At 40.4% G+C, this 15802-nt stretch overlaps 1 protein-coding gene across 1 annotated transcript; it reads right to left on the reverse strand.

Annotated features, from left to right (window-relative positions):
• Positions 1–1038: 1038 nt before the first annotated feature.
• rorca (RAR-related orphan receptor C a) lies at positions 1039–14904 on the reverse strand. Its single transcript, XM_046392889.1, has 10 exons — positions 14572–14904; positions 8432–8517; positions 8121–8262; positions 7535–7975; positions 7292–7413; positions 6731–6863; positions 5511–5618; positions 5265–5375; positions 4437–4549; positions 1039–4310 (listed from the first exon to the last, which is right to left on the reverse strand). Exons 1-10 carry the CDS (start codon positions 14576–14578, stop codon positions 4149–4151), a joined length of 1425 nt encoding a protein of 474 aa, XP_046248845.1. The 5' UTR covers positions 14579–14904; the 3' UTR covers positions 1039–4148.
• Positions 14905–15802: the final 898 nt, after the last annotated feature.

The raw sequence follows: 15802 nt of genomic DNA on the forward strand, positions 1-15802 counted from the left end.
TACTATTTTAGAGGTTCATATCCTCAAACAAAGTTTCACTTCACACACACAGTAAGCCTGAAGCTGATGGAGTTTTGGGGCCTCATGGCATTTTGTCTCCTTATATGGTTTATGATCCATTTTGAAAACATTCAAACTGCCACATGTTCTCTTACTACCTTAACGGTCTACATCGTTTTGAATGTATGTGGCTAAGCTTTAAATCGAAAACTTCTGTGATTCTTGGTACTGTTCAAATACAATGAAAGTTTGAATTTATTTTCTGCATCAGCCTGGATTTTTCTTTACCTAAAGGGTATTTTTCACTACTGTGTATTATTATTCTTTGGCACTACTTCTTGATGAAGAATTTGTCCCAGTGACTATAGTCATGAACAGCTTCATCCATGAACTGAACTGGAAATGCAGCAGATGTTTGAGAGATGGACACTTCAGAAGCTCAATACACAATACTGAAAGTGCCCACATGAGTTGACCGAATGGTACGGAGTAAGAGTGGACAAGCATTATAACCACAGACAGGGGAGAATGAACATCACACTGAGGATCTTGCGTTAGACTTTCTCACACACACTCAGATGAGTCTATGGGTGGCACATATGTACTACACGTTCCCAATACAGGGTATTAACCCCTACTTTTGTGTATTTAGACTGGAATGACAAAAAAAGACACATTCTAAGGGAAGTAGTCTGACACAGTACAAAATACAAATATAGATACAGGCCAGTAGCACTTACAGTGCATATAACATATAATCTAAGCCTGTAATGCCAGCATGGTGTTCTGAGCATATGTTACATAGCCCACTGTGTGGATGACATTTGTATTTTTTGACACTATGTAATTGCATCAGAAAACACACCATCTTTTAATCACCTTTGTATCATTGGTGTAAAGTTTCCCTTAAATTGCAAATTAAGATTTGAGTTTACGATGAGAGTTTTTAAAAATACATTGTATTCATGTTCATCTGTGTAAATCATTTTGAATGCAGTGAGTAAAAAAAATGAAGATAAAGTCACAAGAAGTCCATCGTTTAACTGAAAAAAGACTTTTATTACATTCTTAAATCCACATATTGTATCACCATTGTGCAATAACACTTTACTGTGTTAAAGCCTCTTGGGCTTTATATCCATAACATAAATTACTTCTTATTAAAATCTATATTGATTTAATAATTAGAATCTTAAAATAGAGTGAACATATCATAAACAGAAGGATCATGACAAAAGAGAAAATTTCAGGGAGACATCTTTAAAAACGCTCTTTAAAAAAATAGAATTACATCTCTCCAAGACAAAAAGGACACTAAACTGATGAGAAAAAAGTACATATAGGGATAAAAATTAAGAAACAAAAGATCACAACAAAACCAACACAAGATTCAGAGATTATAATCTATCTTTTATATTTATTTTACCATATTTATTTTTTAATATCCTATTTCATCTACGACTCAAACTCAAAATAAGTCTTGCAATAATGATATCAGACAGGGGTAAAATCTTTGATACTTCTGAAATCAAACATTCACAAGAACATGTACTGTACACAGTGATCAAGGTTTTAAGGTCTTCTATGTTGGTGCAAGGTGTCTCGTTAGCTAGACTAACTGCAGACACTGAAGGACAGAGAGCCCAGCTATCTCCCTGAGTAACTCTAAACAGAAATGTCAGTGCAGATCTTCAGGACTGCCCCCTGGGCAGCTGGCAGAACTGCTAATTAAAGTGTACTGACTCTTTTAAAATCAGCATGTCTATCATTCTAGGACTCTATGTACAAAGTATTGCACTTTGTCACAATCTGTAAGTGTGAGCTGATAGCCAGCCTGTGTTATTTGGTACATTATATTCTAAATAGCATAATGCATTGTGCTGTGAGGTTAACTGTGCTGGAGTGCTTGTGAAAATATTAACTGTAATACATGGCAACAAAGGCCCAACATACTGAGAACAATGGGAAAGACATTATTGCACAATCCCACCATGCCACTGTTGTACGTACCCAGAAAAGGCTAATACCCCTTCATACTATTTGAGATAATATAGTGTATGGCGAACAGCACTATCCCAGCAGTGCAAAGCAAGTATGTTTGACATATTAAATGGAGCTCCAACATATGCCATGTGATTGTCTTAAAATACTTAAGATAAAACTGTCTTGTTTAGGATGCTGTTAGCAAGAAACTTAAAAAAACAAAACAAAAAAAACAACAGAAATCCAGTCTGACCCCATAAACTGAAGGAAAAGGTTTCATATAGATACACCCTTGTGTGTCTCCAGAGACCTTTCTTCACATAGATCTGTATCTAAGTGGGGCTTCCTGGACCTAAAGGCATGAACCACTCTCAAATGACAGAGAAGCAGTCAGAGAGTATAGGTAGTATAAGTAGATCAAGCATTTCTGTACAGTTTTAAGAGCATAAAATTACAATTTAGGATAGTTTAGTCAAAACTGGTCTTCCCTTCAAATTTCACCACTACTTGTTATATTTGTAAAGAAGCTCTCTAGTATGAATGCAGAAATACTAACTCAGGGGGGTAGCTGATGGCTCTGTGAACCCTTTGCTGTGCCATGTAGTGTTTGAAGAGGGTGAGGTAGTAAGGGAGTGGGGAAACTGAGGGTTTAATTGTACAACCAGAAAACCTTGGCTGGCCCCAACAGCGCTGTCTGCCCACTGACCCCAAAGCAGTGAGAGTTGGCGCAGACAGTGAATCCCCTCTAAGTGATGTCTAAGGAGCTTAAATAACAATATCACCCACCTGTCCACTCCGCCCTTTGCCCATCATCCAAGTATGCAGGTGACAATGTGACAATGTGATGTGAACTGTCACATCAAACTCTCAGTTCATGTTTTTGTCTTTACTCCAGAAGTCTTTTTGAACCTGCTGGTTGAGTCGTTGCTGGATGGTTTGGGGCGACGGCACTCTTCTGCGGAGGGCGGCTGATCTGTGACTGATCCACATGCTCCTCCATGAAAGCTGGTGTAACACAATTTTCACAGATGGAGTGCAAACCCGTAAAATCCTGTGCCGTGGGTTCATTTTGAATTCCAACAAGGTCATATAAGTGCTTATTATGAAAAAGTTTTCTTTTCAGCATGAATACTCTTTCCATCCCAGAACCACAGGCAGGCAGTATCTGTTTGATAGACCTGAGCATAAGCACAACATTAACCTGCTCCTGCTCTATCTTAAACGATTATATAGGTGTCATATATATAGAAAGAAACATTGAAAATATTTTCACAATACCGCTGTGATTCGCTCACTCCCACTCTGTAAGTGGCAACTGCAAAGGGAAAAGGTATTAGGACTGAGGTCATCGATTGTGTTTAAAACAAACAAACAAACAAAAAAAAAACAACTACACTTACATCAGTGTCTGAGTGTGCTAGTAAAAATGCCTACAAAGGTCAGGATAAGTGCTATGTTTGTGCTGTGAGTTTGTAGGTACATGGTGCCAGACACTCTTGAGTGTTCGCCCATGATTCACACAGTTTAAAAAAAAAACCCTGTCTGTTTGTGAGTTTGACCATGGTCCCTTTAAACAGTTTGTTCATATGTTACAAAACTGCAAAATATGGGCGCTGCCAAAAATATTGACTGAAACTGTTACTAGATTGAAAAATGAACCAGGCATGGTTACTGCAAACATCAACAAAATGGCTGAGGATTTTAAGTATGTACATTCTATATCAAGCCCAGGGCTGTGCTCAACGGTTCAGGCAAAAAGGGGGGTACATTCAACAATAGCTTACAGGAACTTGGAGAACGGTGAAAGTCAAATTGATTATTATTAGAAAGGAATTCAACATGATGAGAGGTTTAAGGTCTCGTCATAGAAAAATATTTTTGAGAATACAAACTGCGTAGGCTACTGTTTAGTAGTTTCTTTAACTCCATAAAAAAGAGGTAACATGCGCTGAGCACCCAGCAGCAGTTCCTGTGGTGTTACACTGAAGCTGAAAGGACTAGCTTGCAGGGCGGGAGGTGAGAGGAGTGTGTCCTAAAGTGTAGTGTGCAGGATTGTCATAGAGCTGCTGGTTGGTTTTGCCTCAGCTGGTTGCCACATTTTTTCTGTCTCCCCCTCCCTACATCTCAATGTCTTTATTTGAATCAGGCTGTTTAGCTAAATGGTGCTAGCCCTCTGTGGAGTCTGGGAAGGTGATTTCACTGCCAAAGACCTCCCTGTACAGAGGAGGAAAGGTATACGCTGTCTCAGGGTGAACGAGACGGAAAAACTCCAGTTTGTCGATGTGAAGGTTGCAGATTGACTTCATTATGGGAAGCTTAGACACCATCTAGAGGGAAAAACAAAAACAGAAGAGCAGAAAAAGTTAAAATAAATTAATTAATTAATTAATTAATAGCTATTTTACGTCGATTTCTTCACCAAACTGGCCTGGTGATGCAGCAGGTTTTTGTACCTTAGCAAGTTTCTCCTCTGATGTTCCATCTTTTTGTAAGCAGCGCTGCAGAGCCACGTAGACTTTCTCCTGCAGCTTCTGTACCTTCTGAACATCTGTAAGCCAGGGTCGGTCTGAGGGAAATTATAGTGACATGATGTTGTCAGTACAGCTGTCATGTTGCCAATTTGAAACCTGAAATGTACACATACCTCAGAGAATAATACATACTGCACTGAACATTATGTGAGTTGTCGTATATCTTCTACTTTACATTGTTGACCAAGTATATTGTAGCTTTAGACTGTACCATACTGTTTAAACCTGCTCTTGTTGACTTTTTATGACTCATCAACGTCCAAGACTTAACAGCTGCCAGTTGCCTTTGCAATGTCAAGCTTGTTGTTTCAATTAATGTAATCTGATTTTCATTCTCTGCTGTAATGAACTGAAAGAGGGATGGTAAAAATATATATTATGTAAAAGCATGGCTATGATCCATTAGAGAGTTTCACACTGGGACTAAGCCAATAGCCTGCTAGTGGTGGAACTGTTGCCACGGGTGCAGCATTATAGTGTGTTATGAAGTTTCAGGCAAGTTTCTGACAATATATTAATTTTAAGTGGATTAAAATCTTTTTCAACAATGTCAGGCAACAAAGTTTTTCTTCTTTTTTGAAGGATTTCTGATTTGGATGTGCAAAATCTATCAAATACTGTGAATACAGTGAAATCAGTGTAATAATCCAGCGAGCAGGTGTGTAGCTCTTTGCAAATCTGATACCCAAATGTGGCAACAAGTCTCCCTGGTAAAGATAAATCCATCAAGTTAAAGAAATGTGATCTCACCTGGCGAGAGCAGCACAGCAGCACTGAACAGAGCCATCTCCTCCTCTGACATCTGTATACGACTCATGCTTTTAGCCATGTCGAACACCGCATTCACAAGGTCATCACAGCCTAAGGCGAAGGAGGAGAAAAAAAAAGTTGTCTTGGAAACCAAAACTACCGAGTGTGACGAGTTTGACTCAGATAGAACTGACTAAATCTTAAATCCCTTGCTCCACCTTTCATCAAGTTTATGTGTTGACTCACCAAGAGCTTTGAAAAGCTGAGCAGTGGCAAACTTTCCATCGAAGAGCAGTGTATTATTGATGGGGTTATAGGCCCGACACATACGGATGAGAAGAACATCCATGCAGCCTGTGGGCACACACACAAAAACAGTAAAAAGATTTACCAGTGGCTAAACATCAAAAGAGCTGCTGGGCTGAAAAAAATCTGGAAAATAAATGAAAGAGCCTGCACATTTAAGAACTGTTGTTAATTTGTATTGCTGCAGGCTGTACAGCGTCCTATTTCTGAAACAAATATTATCTGCCCAGTCTTGATTAAATAAAACAAATAATTCTTTAATGACAAGTTATTTTTATATAATTAAGCAAGGAGACTACTAAGTCAGTAGTACAACTAAGCATATCATTAAGATAATCAATGTGCATTGTCATTAAGCCACTGTGTACTACCTGACTGTACTACCTGATGTGGGAAATCTTGATCAATTTCATTTCTGTATGATCGCAGTTGATTATGTGTTGCTGTGGATTTGACACATCAGCTGTGATGGTACCTACAGGAATGTTTCTGCTTTATTGTGTTGGCAACTACACTGACAAACCTGTCATCTTCCTCCACCCATTAGGTGTTACCAAGGTGTAGCAGATCATGCATGGGTGTGGAAGCTTTTCACACCTATCATGATTTGTAATTGCAGCGTCTGAGTATCCTAATTAAATGTCTTGCGAGAAGAAAGTGCGTGTGCGCATTCTCACTCCGTTTACCTTCACAAAATGGTGAAAAAAATAACTCAGCTGCCACTCAAAGCCATTCATCTCTAGTTTGACTGATTTATTGTTTTGCTTGTCATACATTAATTTCAAATCAACCAAACCAAACCAATACATCGGGAAATAGATTGCATATAGGCATGTAGGCAAGTTGAGGCACTTTACAGGCCAGAGAAGGCAGCGTAGAGGGAGGGGTATGACTAAAACAAGGCCAGCCATTCTTCAGGAGCAGAACAACATGCACCTCTTCAAGTCATGCTGCTTGCATGTGAACTGAACTGTCTGAAGTCAGCTGCCACTTGAGGCTAATATACCGTTCATGTGACAACAGTTCATCTGTGTCACAGCCAAAAGTTTGCAAAGTATTAAATAGACACACAGCAGGCCTGCTGGCTGTTGTGTCAAAGGCAAACACAATGTGTAGATTAGGGCGTGTGTATATACAGTATATGGTTGTCATGCACTAACCTGCTTTGAGGAGGATAATCTGATCATTCTGGCAGAGGTCCATGAAGCCAGAGATGCGCTTGGCAAACTCCACCACATACTGGATTGCATTTGTGATGTGAATAGCACATTGTTGCCACATCACCTCAGCTGACTGAAAGAGAAAGAGACAGGGAAGCCTCGATGAAAACTGCATTAACTGAAGCGCATCATACATTCATGCGTTGTTCGCTATTGAGGTCTGGTGGCTGACTTGGTAATATTTGCTGCATCTTCTGAAGCAAGTGTGTGAAGCAAGTGTTTGGATCCACAAACCCCATGATAAAAATGAACTGTGGTGGTAAGGCAGGGGTGCTTCTATTTATTTAACTTTTGTGAAAGGTTTGTGAGTCTTGTAAAAGAGTACAAAATAGCAGGATGAAAAAAAGTGTGACTTCTACAGTAATTTTTTTCCCCTAGATGTAGACTGTACAGAATAGCTCACAATATAGTTAATGTGACCAAAGATCAAGATCCTTAATAAACTCCAGCCTTAAAATGTGGATAAATGAAGTTGTACTGTCATATGCTTGTGTCATATACCTTGATTTGGTATGAGCGTGTCTCATCTGGGCTATATAAGGTCCACGCCATTCTCTTCAGCTCCTCTGTGTTGTACTGACTTGTTTCGACATGGGACTTCACCACGCTCTGAGTAATACGCTCTGAACAGGAGGAAAGCTCGCAATGAGATCCACTGTGTTTTTATGATAGATTTAAGGTTCAACCATACAACAGCAGTAACCAATTTACAGTGTATCCAGACACTGCAGAATTTATACTGACCTATATCAAGCAGGGAGCAGCTCTCAGGCAGCGGGTTGAGGATAGCATGTGAAAAAAGTCCAGAGTCATGCAACAGCTGGTACTCATGCTTGATGCTGTGGTTGCCTTCTACAAAGTCCAGGTTGGTCTGTTCTGGTGAACTCTGAGAGGATGAGCTGCTGCCTGCACTGCCGCCCAGCATGTCCAGGTTACAGTAGTCTCCACCTGCATCCTCTGGGGTCAGCGGCAGGTCGAAAAGCAGGCCCTCTGGCAGCATGGTAATGTCGTCTAGATCACTGAGCGCGGTGTTGGAGCCTCTTCTGTAGGTGCGGCCATGGTCGGCCATGTCACCATTTTCCTCGCGAGCACCATGCCCCACACACTCCTGGGACTGCTGGTGCTTCTGGACTTCTGCATACAGGCTGTCACGCTGCTTTTTGGACATTCGACCAAACTTGACCGCTGCAACGGGAGGATGTAAAGACAAAAATTGAACATTCAAGAAGACACGGTTCAAGACAAACAAGGGTTATATGAATCTGTCACTGTGATAAGCAAAACATGGGAGACGGAAGCTCCGAGTTTTAGATGGAGCAGCTGAACTCACCATCACGACTCATACCCAGAGCGAGACACTTCTGCAGCCTGCAGTGCTGGCAGCGGTTACGGTTGGTCCGGTCAATAAGACAGTTCCTCTGTCGTGAGCAGGAGTACATAGCATTGTTCTGCTGGCTGCGTCGAAAGAAACCCTACAAACAAAGACACACACACACACACACATACACTGTGAATCAGTGGTGAAAAAAAATGTGAGCTTCTCTTTTGACTGAGGAGAACGGTGATAACAACACCTTCACCGTTTGACCTGCCTCTACCAGTGTAACTAACAAGTGATGAGGGAGAAGAGTGATAACTCACCTTGCAGCCTTCACAGGTGATAACACCATAGTGGATCCCTGATGATTTGTCCCCACAGATTTTACAGGGAATCACTTCTATTTGAGCTGGAGAGAGAGACAAATGAGGGGGGGGGGGGGTAGTAAAAAGTATTTAATTAGATAAGTAGTTTAATCTCATAGCTAGTTAATTAGAAAACAAATTAATATTTTGATGTTTGATGTTAACTGTCCTTGCATAGTGACAGACATAATACTGTGTATTTCCTTCATTTGGCACATTGATCTGAAAAATATAGAAAGTTAATCTATTAGTTGGACTGTTTAATTTAAAGATGTCAATTTGGGGTCTGGGAAATGGTGATGGGCATTTTTTTTTAATAGATGAGACAATTAAATAACTGACAGATTACGATCATTGTTGCAGCCCTTCAAATGATAAGAGATTTTATTTGGTTAAGCTATTTCACAATTGCCATGTGCATAAACATTGTAAACCCAGCCCACCAGTATCCAAACATACATGTATATGTAAACGTATAAACATATACATTTGCTGCACATACCGTCAATAAAACACCTCAGTCATATCAAATGAAGTGACCAGCCTTCAATCAACAAATATTTACTTGAGTAAACCTTTTTGACTTTTTTTTTTTTTTCACTCAAACTGAACTGCAACTAGACAACCACCACCTTCTGATGTGTCTTGGTGCAAGTAGATTTACTTGTATTTTGTCACAAAAAATTCCTGACTGTGAAATGTTATCTGTGCCTTACAAGGTTTGAAATGTGGCTGACAATGGTAACAATGTTATACAATGAGAAGAAACAAGAAGTGTCATGAACAGGGAGGATACCATGACTGACAGAACTAACCGCATATACATTAACACCCCACCTTGTGTCCATTGTGAAACCTTGAGCCTTCTTACTCAGGAACAGCCTGTTCTTTTCATTATGTTGTTTATCTAAGTAGCTGGGCCTCCTCAAGCCCAGAATAGCGGGTCAATTGCATTAGCTAAGGCTTGGGGTTATAAAGTTTCACAGCTCTCTCTCTCTCTCTCTCTGCCGGTCTTTTTCCAGGATGAACATAATGTTAGCAGGTTGAGAAAGCACACTGCTGTGCCTACAATTGTAACCCACCCCCAAACAATTGCAACTGACAAGAACTGCACAGGATTTGATTTGGCTGGGCCTGCAGGGTGTACCAAACAATCACTAAACCACTTTTGTTGGGTCACACGGGGCATTAGGTAACCTGTAAATCGCTGCAGTGCTTTTAACATAGCTCCTCTGAAAACTGCTGTTTTCTAAAGGCTCTTTTATAAACTACTCAAAACCAATCAATCAATCACACAAGCCAGTCTGTGTGGCGACAGATGTGCGTCACACGTTGAGGTAAAGCTAAAGAAGTTAGTGACTGACATTAACCTGAAAATCCTTCAACTTTCTTCTTGCACAAAGACGGTCTGTGCGGTGCAGGTGACCTATCTGAGTGTTGCGGCTGGGTAGGATTCCCAGTGGGCAACGCAAATGAAGGATATAAATAAATAAAGGGCAATGGAAAAAAAATTCCACTGCTTCTCCACTGCCCTCTTTATCACTCCCTCTCCAGAGCCTCACCCCGCCCTTCACCCTGTTATATAACTGCCATCTGACCGCATTCCACGAACACACTCATTCAAAGTTGGTTGTCTTGGCAACAGTGTGATGATCCTCCCTCCACCCCCTCCCATTGGCTGCTGAGTGGGCGGCTTTGTCTGCGACTTGCCACCTCACCTGCCAGTCAGCTGAGCAGCACCATCAGGCCCAGGGAGCAGGATCTGCTCCACTGACACAGTTTCCCATTGAGTGAAGAGGGGAGGTGTCTGTGGTGGCAGCCTGGCAAGGAACACAACCCGGTTTCTTGCAGGTTTTAAGGTGGAACCAAATTTGACTTAAATAAAGGGAGGGTGGAAGGTGGAGTTCTCTTTGTTTAGGAATTAAAGCTATGACTCAAAGACAGATGACCAGTTGAAAACAAACTGCCACAGTGGAGAGTTTACAACTTGCGCAACATCTGGAAATACTTCCAAAAACATCCAGTACAGTAAGCTGTAGCAGTGGGAACAGATGTAGCTAATAGTGACTCTCAACTTGTTGCAGCATGTCAACTATTTGAGTGTAATTTCAGCTGTGTTTGAACTAGACCATAACTCTATTTTTACTCTGGTGCAGTTGGCTGGCCAGAGATTCCTTCTAATGGTCGGATCTACTGGCAACTAAATGCTGCACATCACAGAAGTCTACATTGTTTAGTGTAAATAACTGCGCGTGGAGCAATTACTGGAATGGTCTCAGACAGCTGAAACAGCTCATAAAAACTAATATTCTGGTGTGTTTAAGACAATCAAGAAAAATTCAGATTCTGCATGTTTAAATGCTACTAGAATCTGTTATATTTACACATTTAAACACAATAATCTCTATATACTAGACAGAATGTAATCATAGCTGAACATTTTGAAACTTGGTGAACTTGATGAATAATAGATTTAAAGCTTAAATGGAGCTTAAACAACATCCAGTATATTTTTAAATGACAAAAAAAAATTCAGTTCAAAAATCCATACAGTCATGATTTAAACTGTATTACATTATTTTAGAACCTCAATGCATAAAAGCATCTTCTTACATAAGAGGCAACACTTGAACCCAAACATACGTGGTGATTCAAAGCTGTGTCAGTCAGTCTTTGCGTTGGTGTGTCTCCGTTCATCAGCACTTTTCTTCGTGTGTGCTTTAAAGTCTCCTCTGTAAGGGAGACTTTACCCCCTCATCACAGCTAATCAAACAGAGTCCAAGGTCCTATTTACCTTGCAGGTTGCATTTACCTGAGACACTGTATACTTAACCTATATTCTAAGGGGCTCTGTGGGAAGAATGGCATACATGCTGCATTGTGAAACATACTGTAAAGATTGGGTACCAGCAAAAAAAAGCTTTGCACAGCCAAAGCTGACAGTTATTTAAAGAAATATCCAGTAATGTCCTCTGACTGATATTCTCTCTTTCTACATATCTCCCCATTCGGTGCCTCAACAACCATGTGTTTTTCGATACAGCTGCTGTATGTGAACAGTAAAGACTGCTTTTCCTATTCTTCTCGGCCCACTGACCTACCTAGAGGACACAGATATTACAATACAGCTAACCCCAGACTCTTTAAAAATTCACCGCAGGTTGAGGTAATTACTCAGCAGATGCAGTAGAAATAAAATGAGTGTTATTAGTAGATACCTGGTCCACTTAACTGTAGCCGTTAGCTGAAGCGTATTCAGAAGAGTAGCGAAACACTGAACATAAATAGTGTTTTACAATACTGGGTACTGTAAGAAATGCCTCAGCCAAAAACAGAGGAACCACCATTTACAATGATGATACAAAGAGACACGCTACAGAAAATAATGAAGATATCTGAGGTAATGAATTTTTGTGATGTTTTTTCCTTCCTCCTGACTGGAAATATTTGATTTTATCTTTCTGGCATACAGTCAGCATAACGCAATAATCATAAAGTACAAACAGCACCGTCCTGACAATTTTGAGGGAGAGAATATTTAAAACATTCCTTTCTTTTTTCTTTTTTGTTAAATACCTTCAGTTTTATGCTATGGATTACCATGTTACTAACAATAAAAACATGTAAATTTGATGACTTGACAGAAAATTAAACCTTATCTCAAGAATAAGGTTTACTATTCCACACACCACCACCTTCTCTGACTTTTGAACTAATAAACATTCACATGTTGAACAACAACAATGCTATGCCTGCCAAGAAACCAGCCTTCACACTCTGTGCCTCTCTAATCCCTCACCATTGATCAGAGGGGATAAAGTGCATTCACTTGATCATGCTGTTTATGCAGCTCCAAGCCCAATCCCAAGTGGGCCTCTGCAACACCAGCAAAGCTAGACTGAGGAATTCAGCTCACAGCATGTAATTTTGCATGCTGCTCAGAACCGCAGGAACAAATTTAGGACCGTGCTGCAGCAGTCACAGTTGCCTAGAATTAAAATCTATTCTTTACGTCTGTTCAGATGTCACTTATCCTTGTCTATACCTGGAAAATAGATATGGACAATCAAAATGACTTTGCCTCAAGATATGACCAAGCCTTAAAAAAAATGTTATTTTTATGTAATCTTTGTGTACAATATTGACTGAACCGTCTCCCTAGTAGTCAAAACACACAAAAAACAAAGATCCATGCTAACGTTTTGCCCATATGCTAACCTTCAGGCTGGCTGAAGAGGAATGGAATCTTAGCGTGCAGTTGTCAGAGAGAAAGGGCACCTTGACACATACTGTAGATCGTTGTGTACTTTCCCAAGGCTGCATGCTCAACAGATAGTGGCTCTGGGGCTGAGCTGCAGCACAGCAGAGGCCCCTGCAGAGCAGAAAGCAGTCTTGCCTCTTTACTGTTACTGTACATTTGATCTTGGGTTAACTGACAGTCTCATAAGGCTTCAGCTCTGCACGCCGTTAGTGCACAAACCTAAGACTGCTTTAATGTTCATTTGTTTGATCAAGTTGCATCTTACCTGCCCAACCTGTTTCTGCAACAGTTTAAAACAATAAGTTACAAGCATAGCTGCTAGACAAACAAGTATGACAGCATTGTTCATTGCACTCTCTTAGGTATAAAGAACTTATTGTGATGATCACAGTTTTTTCTCATATAGTAAATTCAGTTGAAGATTGGGCATGACATTGTAAATGATGTGGCATTTTTTTCTTAAAACCAGACTGACAAGCCGTGTTGGACTGGAGTGATACACTCTCTGGTTGATGTAAGTAACCTTAGCTGACAGAGAAAACTGAGCTTAACTGAACCCTGCTGTGCTTCATGGTTACATGTGGGCTTGCTGTGCCCATATCCTGCTTGTCACAGCGGTGCATGGCTTTCACCTCACCACCACAGAACTAATCATTTTGAACTGTTAAATCTTACTGAAAGCAAAAATACATACAAAAGCTGAATTTCTTCATATTCCACAAATAAAATCTCTATTTCTAAACAAACAATAATTAAAAAAATTAAAAGACAGCATGCATCTTGCAAAGTGAATTCAAATCTCAAATCTCAGTCAGCCCAACTCATATCTACAGCATTTTAAGCAGGAACACTTTGCCATGACAAGTGATTTAAATTATCAACAATGCCTCATCAGTAATGACGACAGAACATGTCTCCCCCCACCACCCACACACACAGACACACACACTTGCTGTAATCCTCAATGACAGAACTAGGTCAATGGAACACCTCCTCTCTCTCTCTCTCTCTCCCCCTTTCTGCGCCACCCCCCACCCCGGCCGCCATACTGCTGACGCTGAAAACAAAAACACGTTGGCTGAAGAACTGAAGAAAAAGCAATAAAAAAGGCACCTTGAAACATCATGCGCACGAAAAAAAAGAAACCTCAAAAAGTGTCAACTGCAAAATTGTAAAACTCACTGTTGGACCTTTGAACGTGATGAAATATGAATGAAAAATGTAATAAAATACAGCAAAAACAGAAGGGGGAGAAATCTAAGAGAGGGGGACTATTTATTCGTCATAAACAATCCCTGCCAGCAGATTTTCGTGCGGCTTGACCGGGCTCTGAATCATTCCGCTCACTCCCTCCCTTTCCTTTCTCTTACATAACTGGAGCGGCTCGCTGGTGAAACACAGTAACCACAGCTACAGCACAGGAAAAACGAATAAAGGAACAAAAACCCTCACAGTTTATACGCGTGGACTAAACGCAGTTATGCTTGGACGTTAACTTATAGATATGTTTTGCACTTGGCCCATTTATAAAAGAATAAAAACCCTAACATGTGTCATGAATACAACATTAGTCGTATTCGTGTAGCTAAACAACTTTCAAAGTCCTTGATAAGAAATACTGTTATTCAGTTTTGTACATGCAACCCGATTAAACCAAGAAATAGGATTTTGAGATTTTATTTCCCCACGTGATGCCATCCGGTGTTTATTCCAGCGCGCGCATGCAGCTACGCACTTCATTTCACTGAATGCAACTCAGAAGTACTTCACAAGTCCACCTTTTAAGGCAGTCAAAACATAAAGCATAAAGAAATGTAATAATTCCCCTCAAACTCACCTCTCATATCGGCGATGTAGGCTAGCCAACTCTTCGAGTCATTCAACTCCTGGTAGAAATGTAGCCGAGAAACACTAAGAACGACTCGCACCTATTTGCTCCAACCCGGAGCAGCTGAAAACTGTCACAACAGCAAATCCTCATATGTATTTTCCGCCTTTTCTTCACACGCGCCGACCTTCAAAAACACATAAAAGTAACGGTATGTTTCAGTTATTTACTTTCGGTTCCCCCCGGTCAGTGTCAGATGTGCTGTTGTGAAAAAACACCTCTAAAATAATAACGCGGGAGCTCTGCGCCTCTCAGCTCCGTCCTGCTCTGCAGCTCGCTCTAACCTACTTTCGGCGCGTGGACTACACATGATCCTCACCCTGCGGTCCGCCCGCCTCGTGCCCCGTGAGCTGTCGCGCGCGCACCACCCACCGCGCGCTTTAAGGAAGCTCTCGCGTGCGTGGGAAAGTGTGGCAGTGTGTCAGTTCAGTCCGACAGCCAACCATCGTGGGAACTATTCAATAACAAGCCCACAGTTTTATTGCCTGGCAAACCCTTTTCTTGGAACAGTGAGCAGCAATGTTTTAATTTTTATTCCCCAAGTGAAAAGGAAGTATATGCTATCTTTTCTCTTATAAAAATTAGGCTATAAGGAAGTAGTCCTCACGACAACCCTCTCTATACACGATATATATTATGGGACTGTGGATTTAGAAATAGAATGAAAGGGCCATGTCTTTATTTATATATACATGTTTTCATACCCAGGGCTGTAAACCAAACTAATATCAGTTCACAGCTTTAATCAAGCTTTCCAATATTTTCTGTACTTTTTATTTTTACTTTCTGTTACTTAAGTTATGCTATTTCACATATAAAAGTATCTACAGGAGCAGTTTAATATTGTTTAATATTATATTATATTTATGCAACATCCTACATCACAGAATTTTCCAGTATCTGAAAACTTTATTTATACATATATATTAAAATGAATGAAATGAAGATCAGCCAGTGATCAAATAGAAGGTAGAAAATAGTCTAAAAAGCTACAGCCCTATGGCAGCCCATAATCTTATAAAATGGTCAGAGATGATGAAAGGTAATGCACTGAGACTTCCACCTGCATTGTCTTGTATGGTACCATAACACTGTAAAATGTGTATTTTAATATTTTGGATGCACTACTCTATATGTTGATAAGGAGCACAGATGATGAATGTGTGTTTTACTTTTCTTA

The sequence above is a fragment of the Scatophagus argus genome, chromosome 6 (genome assembly GCF_020382885.2).
Source record: "Scatophagus argus isolate fScaArg1 chromosome 6, fScaArg1.pri, whole genome shotgun sequence".
Taxonomy (NCBI): domain Eukaryota; kingdom Metazoa; phylum Chordata; class Actinopteri; family Scatophagidae; genus Scatophagus; species Scatophagus argus.

Coding starts and splice junctions, on each gene's coding strand:
- rorca (XM_046392889.1), bottom strand. Junction 7,976..8,120: donor TCTGGGTATGAGTCGTGATG/GTGAGTTCAGCT, acceptor CTCCCGTTGCAG/CGGTCAAGTTTGGTCGAATG. Junction 4,550..5,264: donor TGCTGTGCTGCTCTCGCCAG/GTGAGATCACAT, acceptor AATTTCCCTCAG/ACCGACCCTGGCTTACAGAT.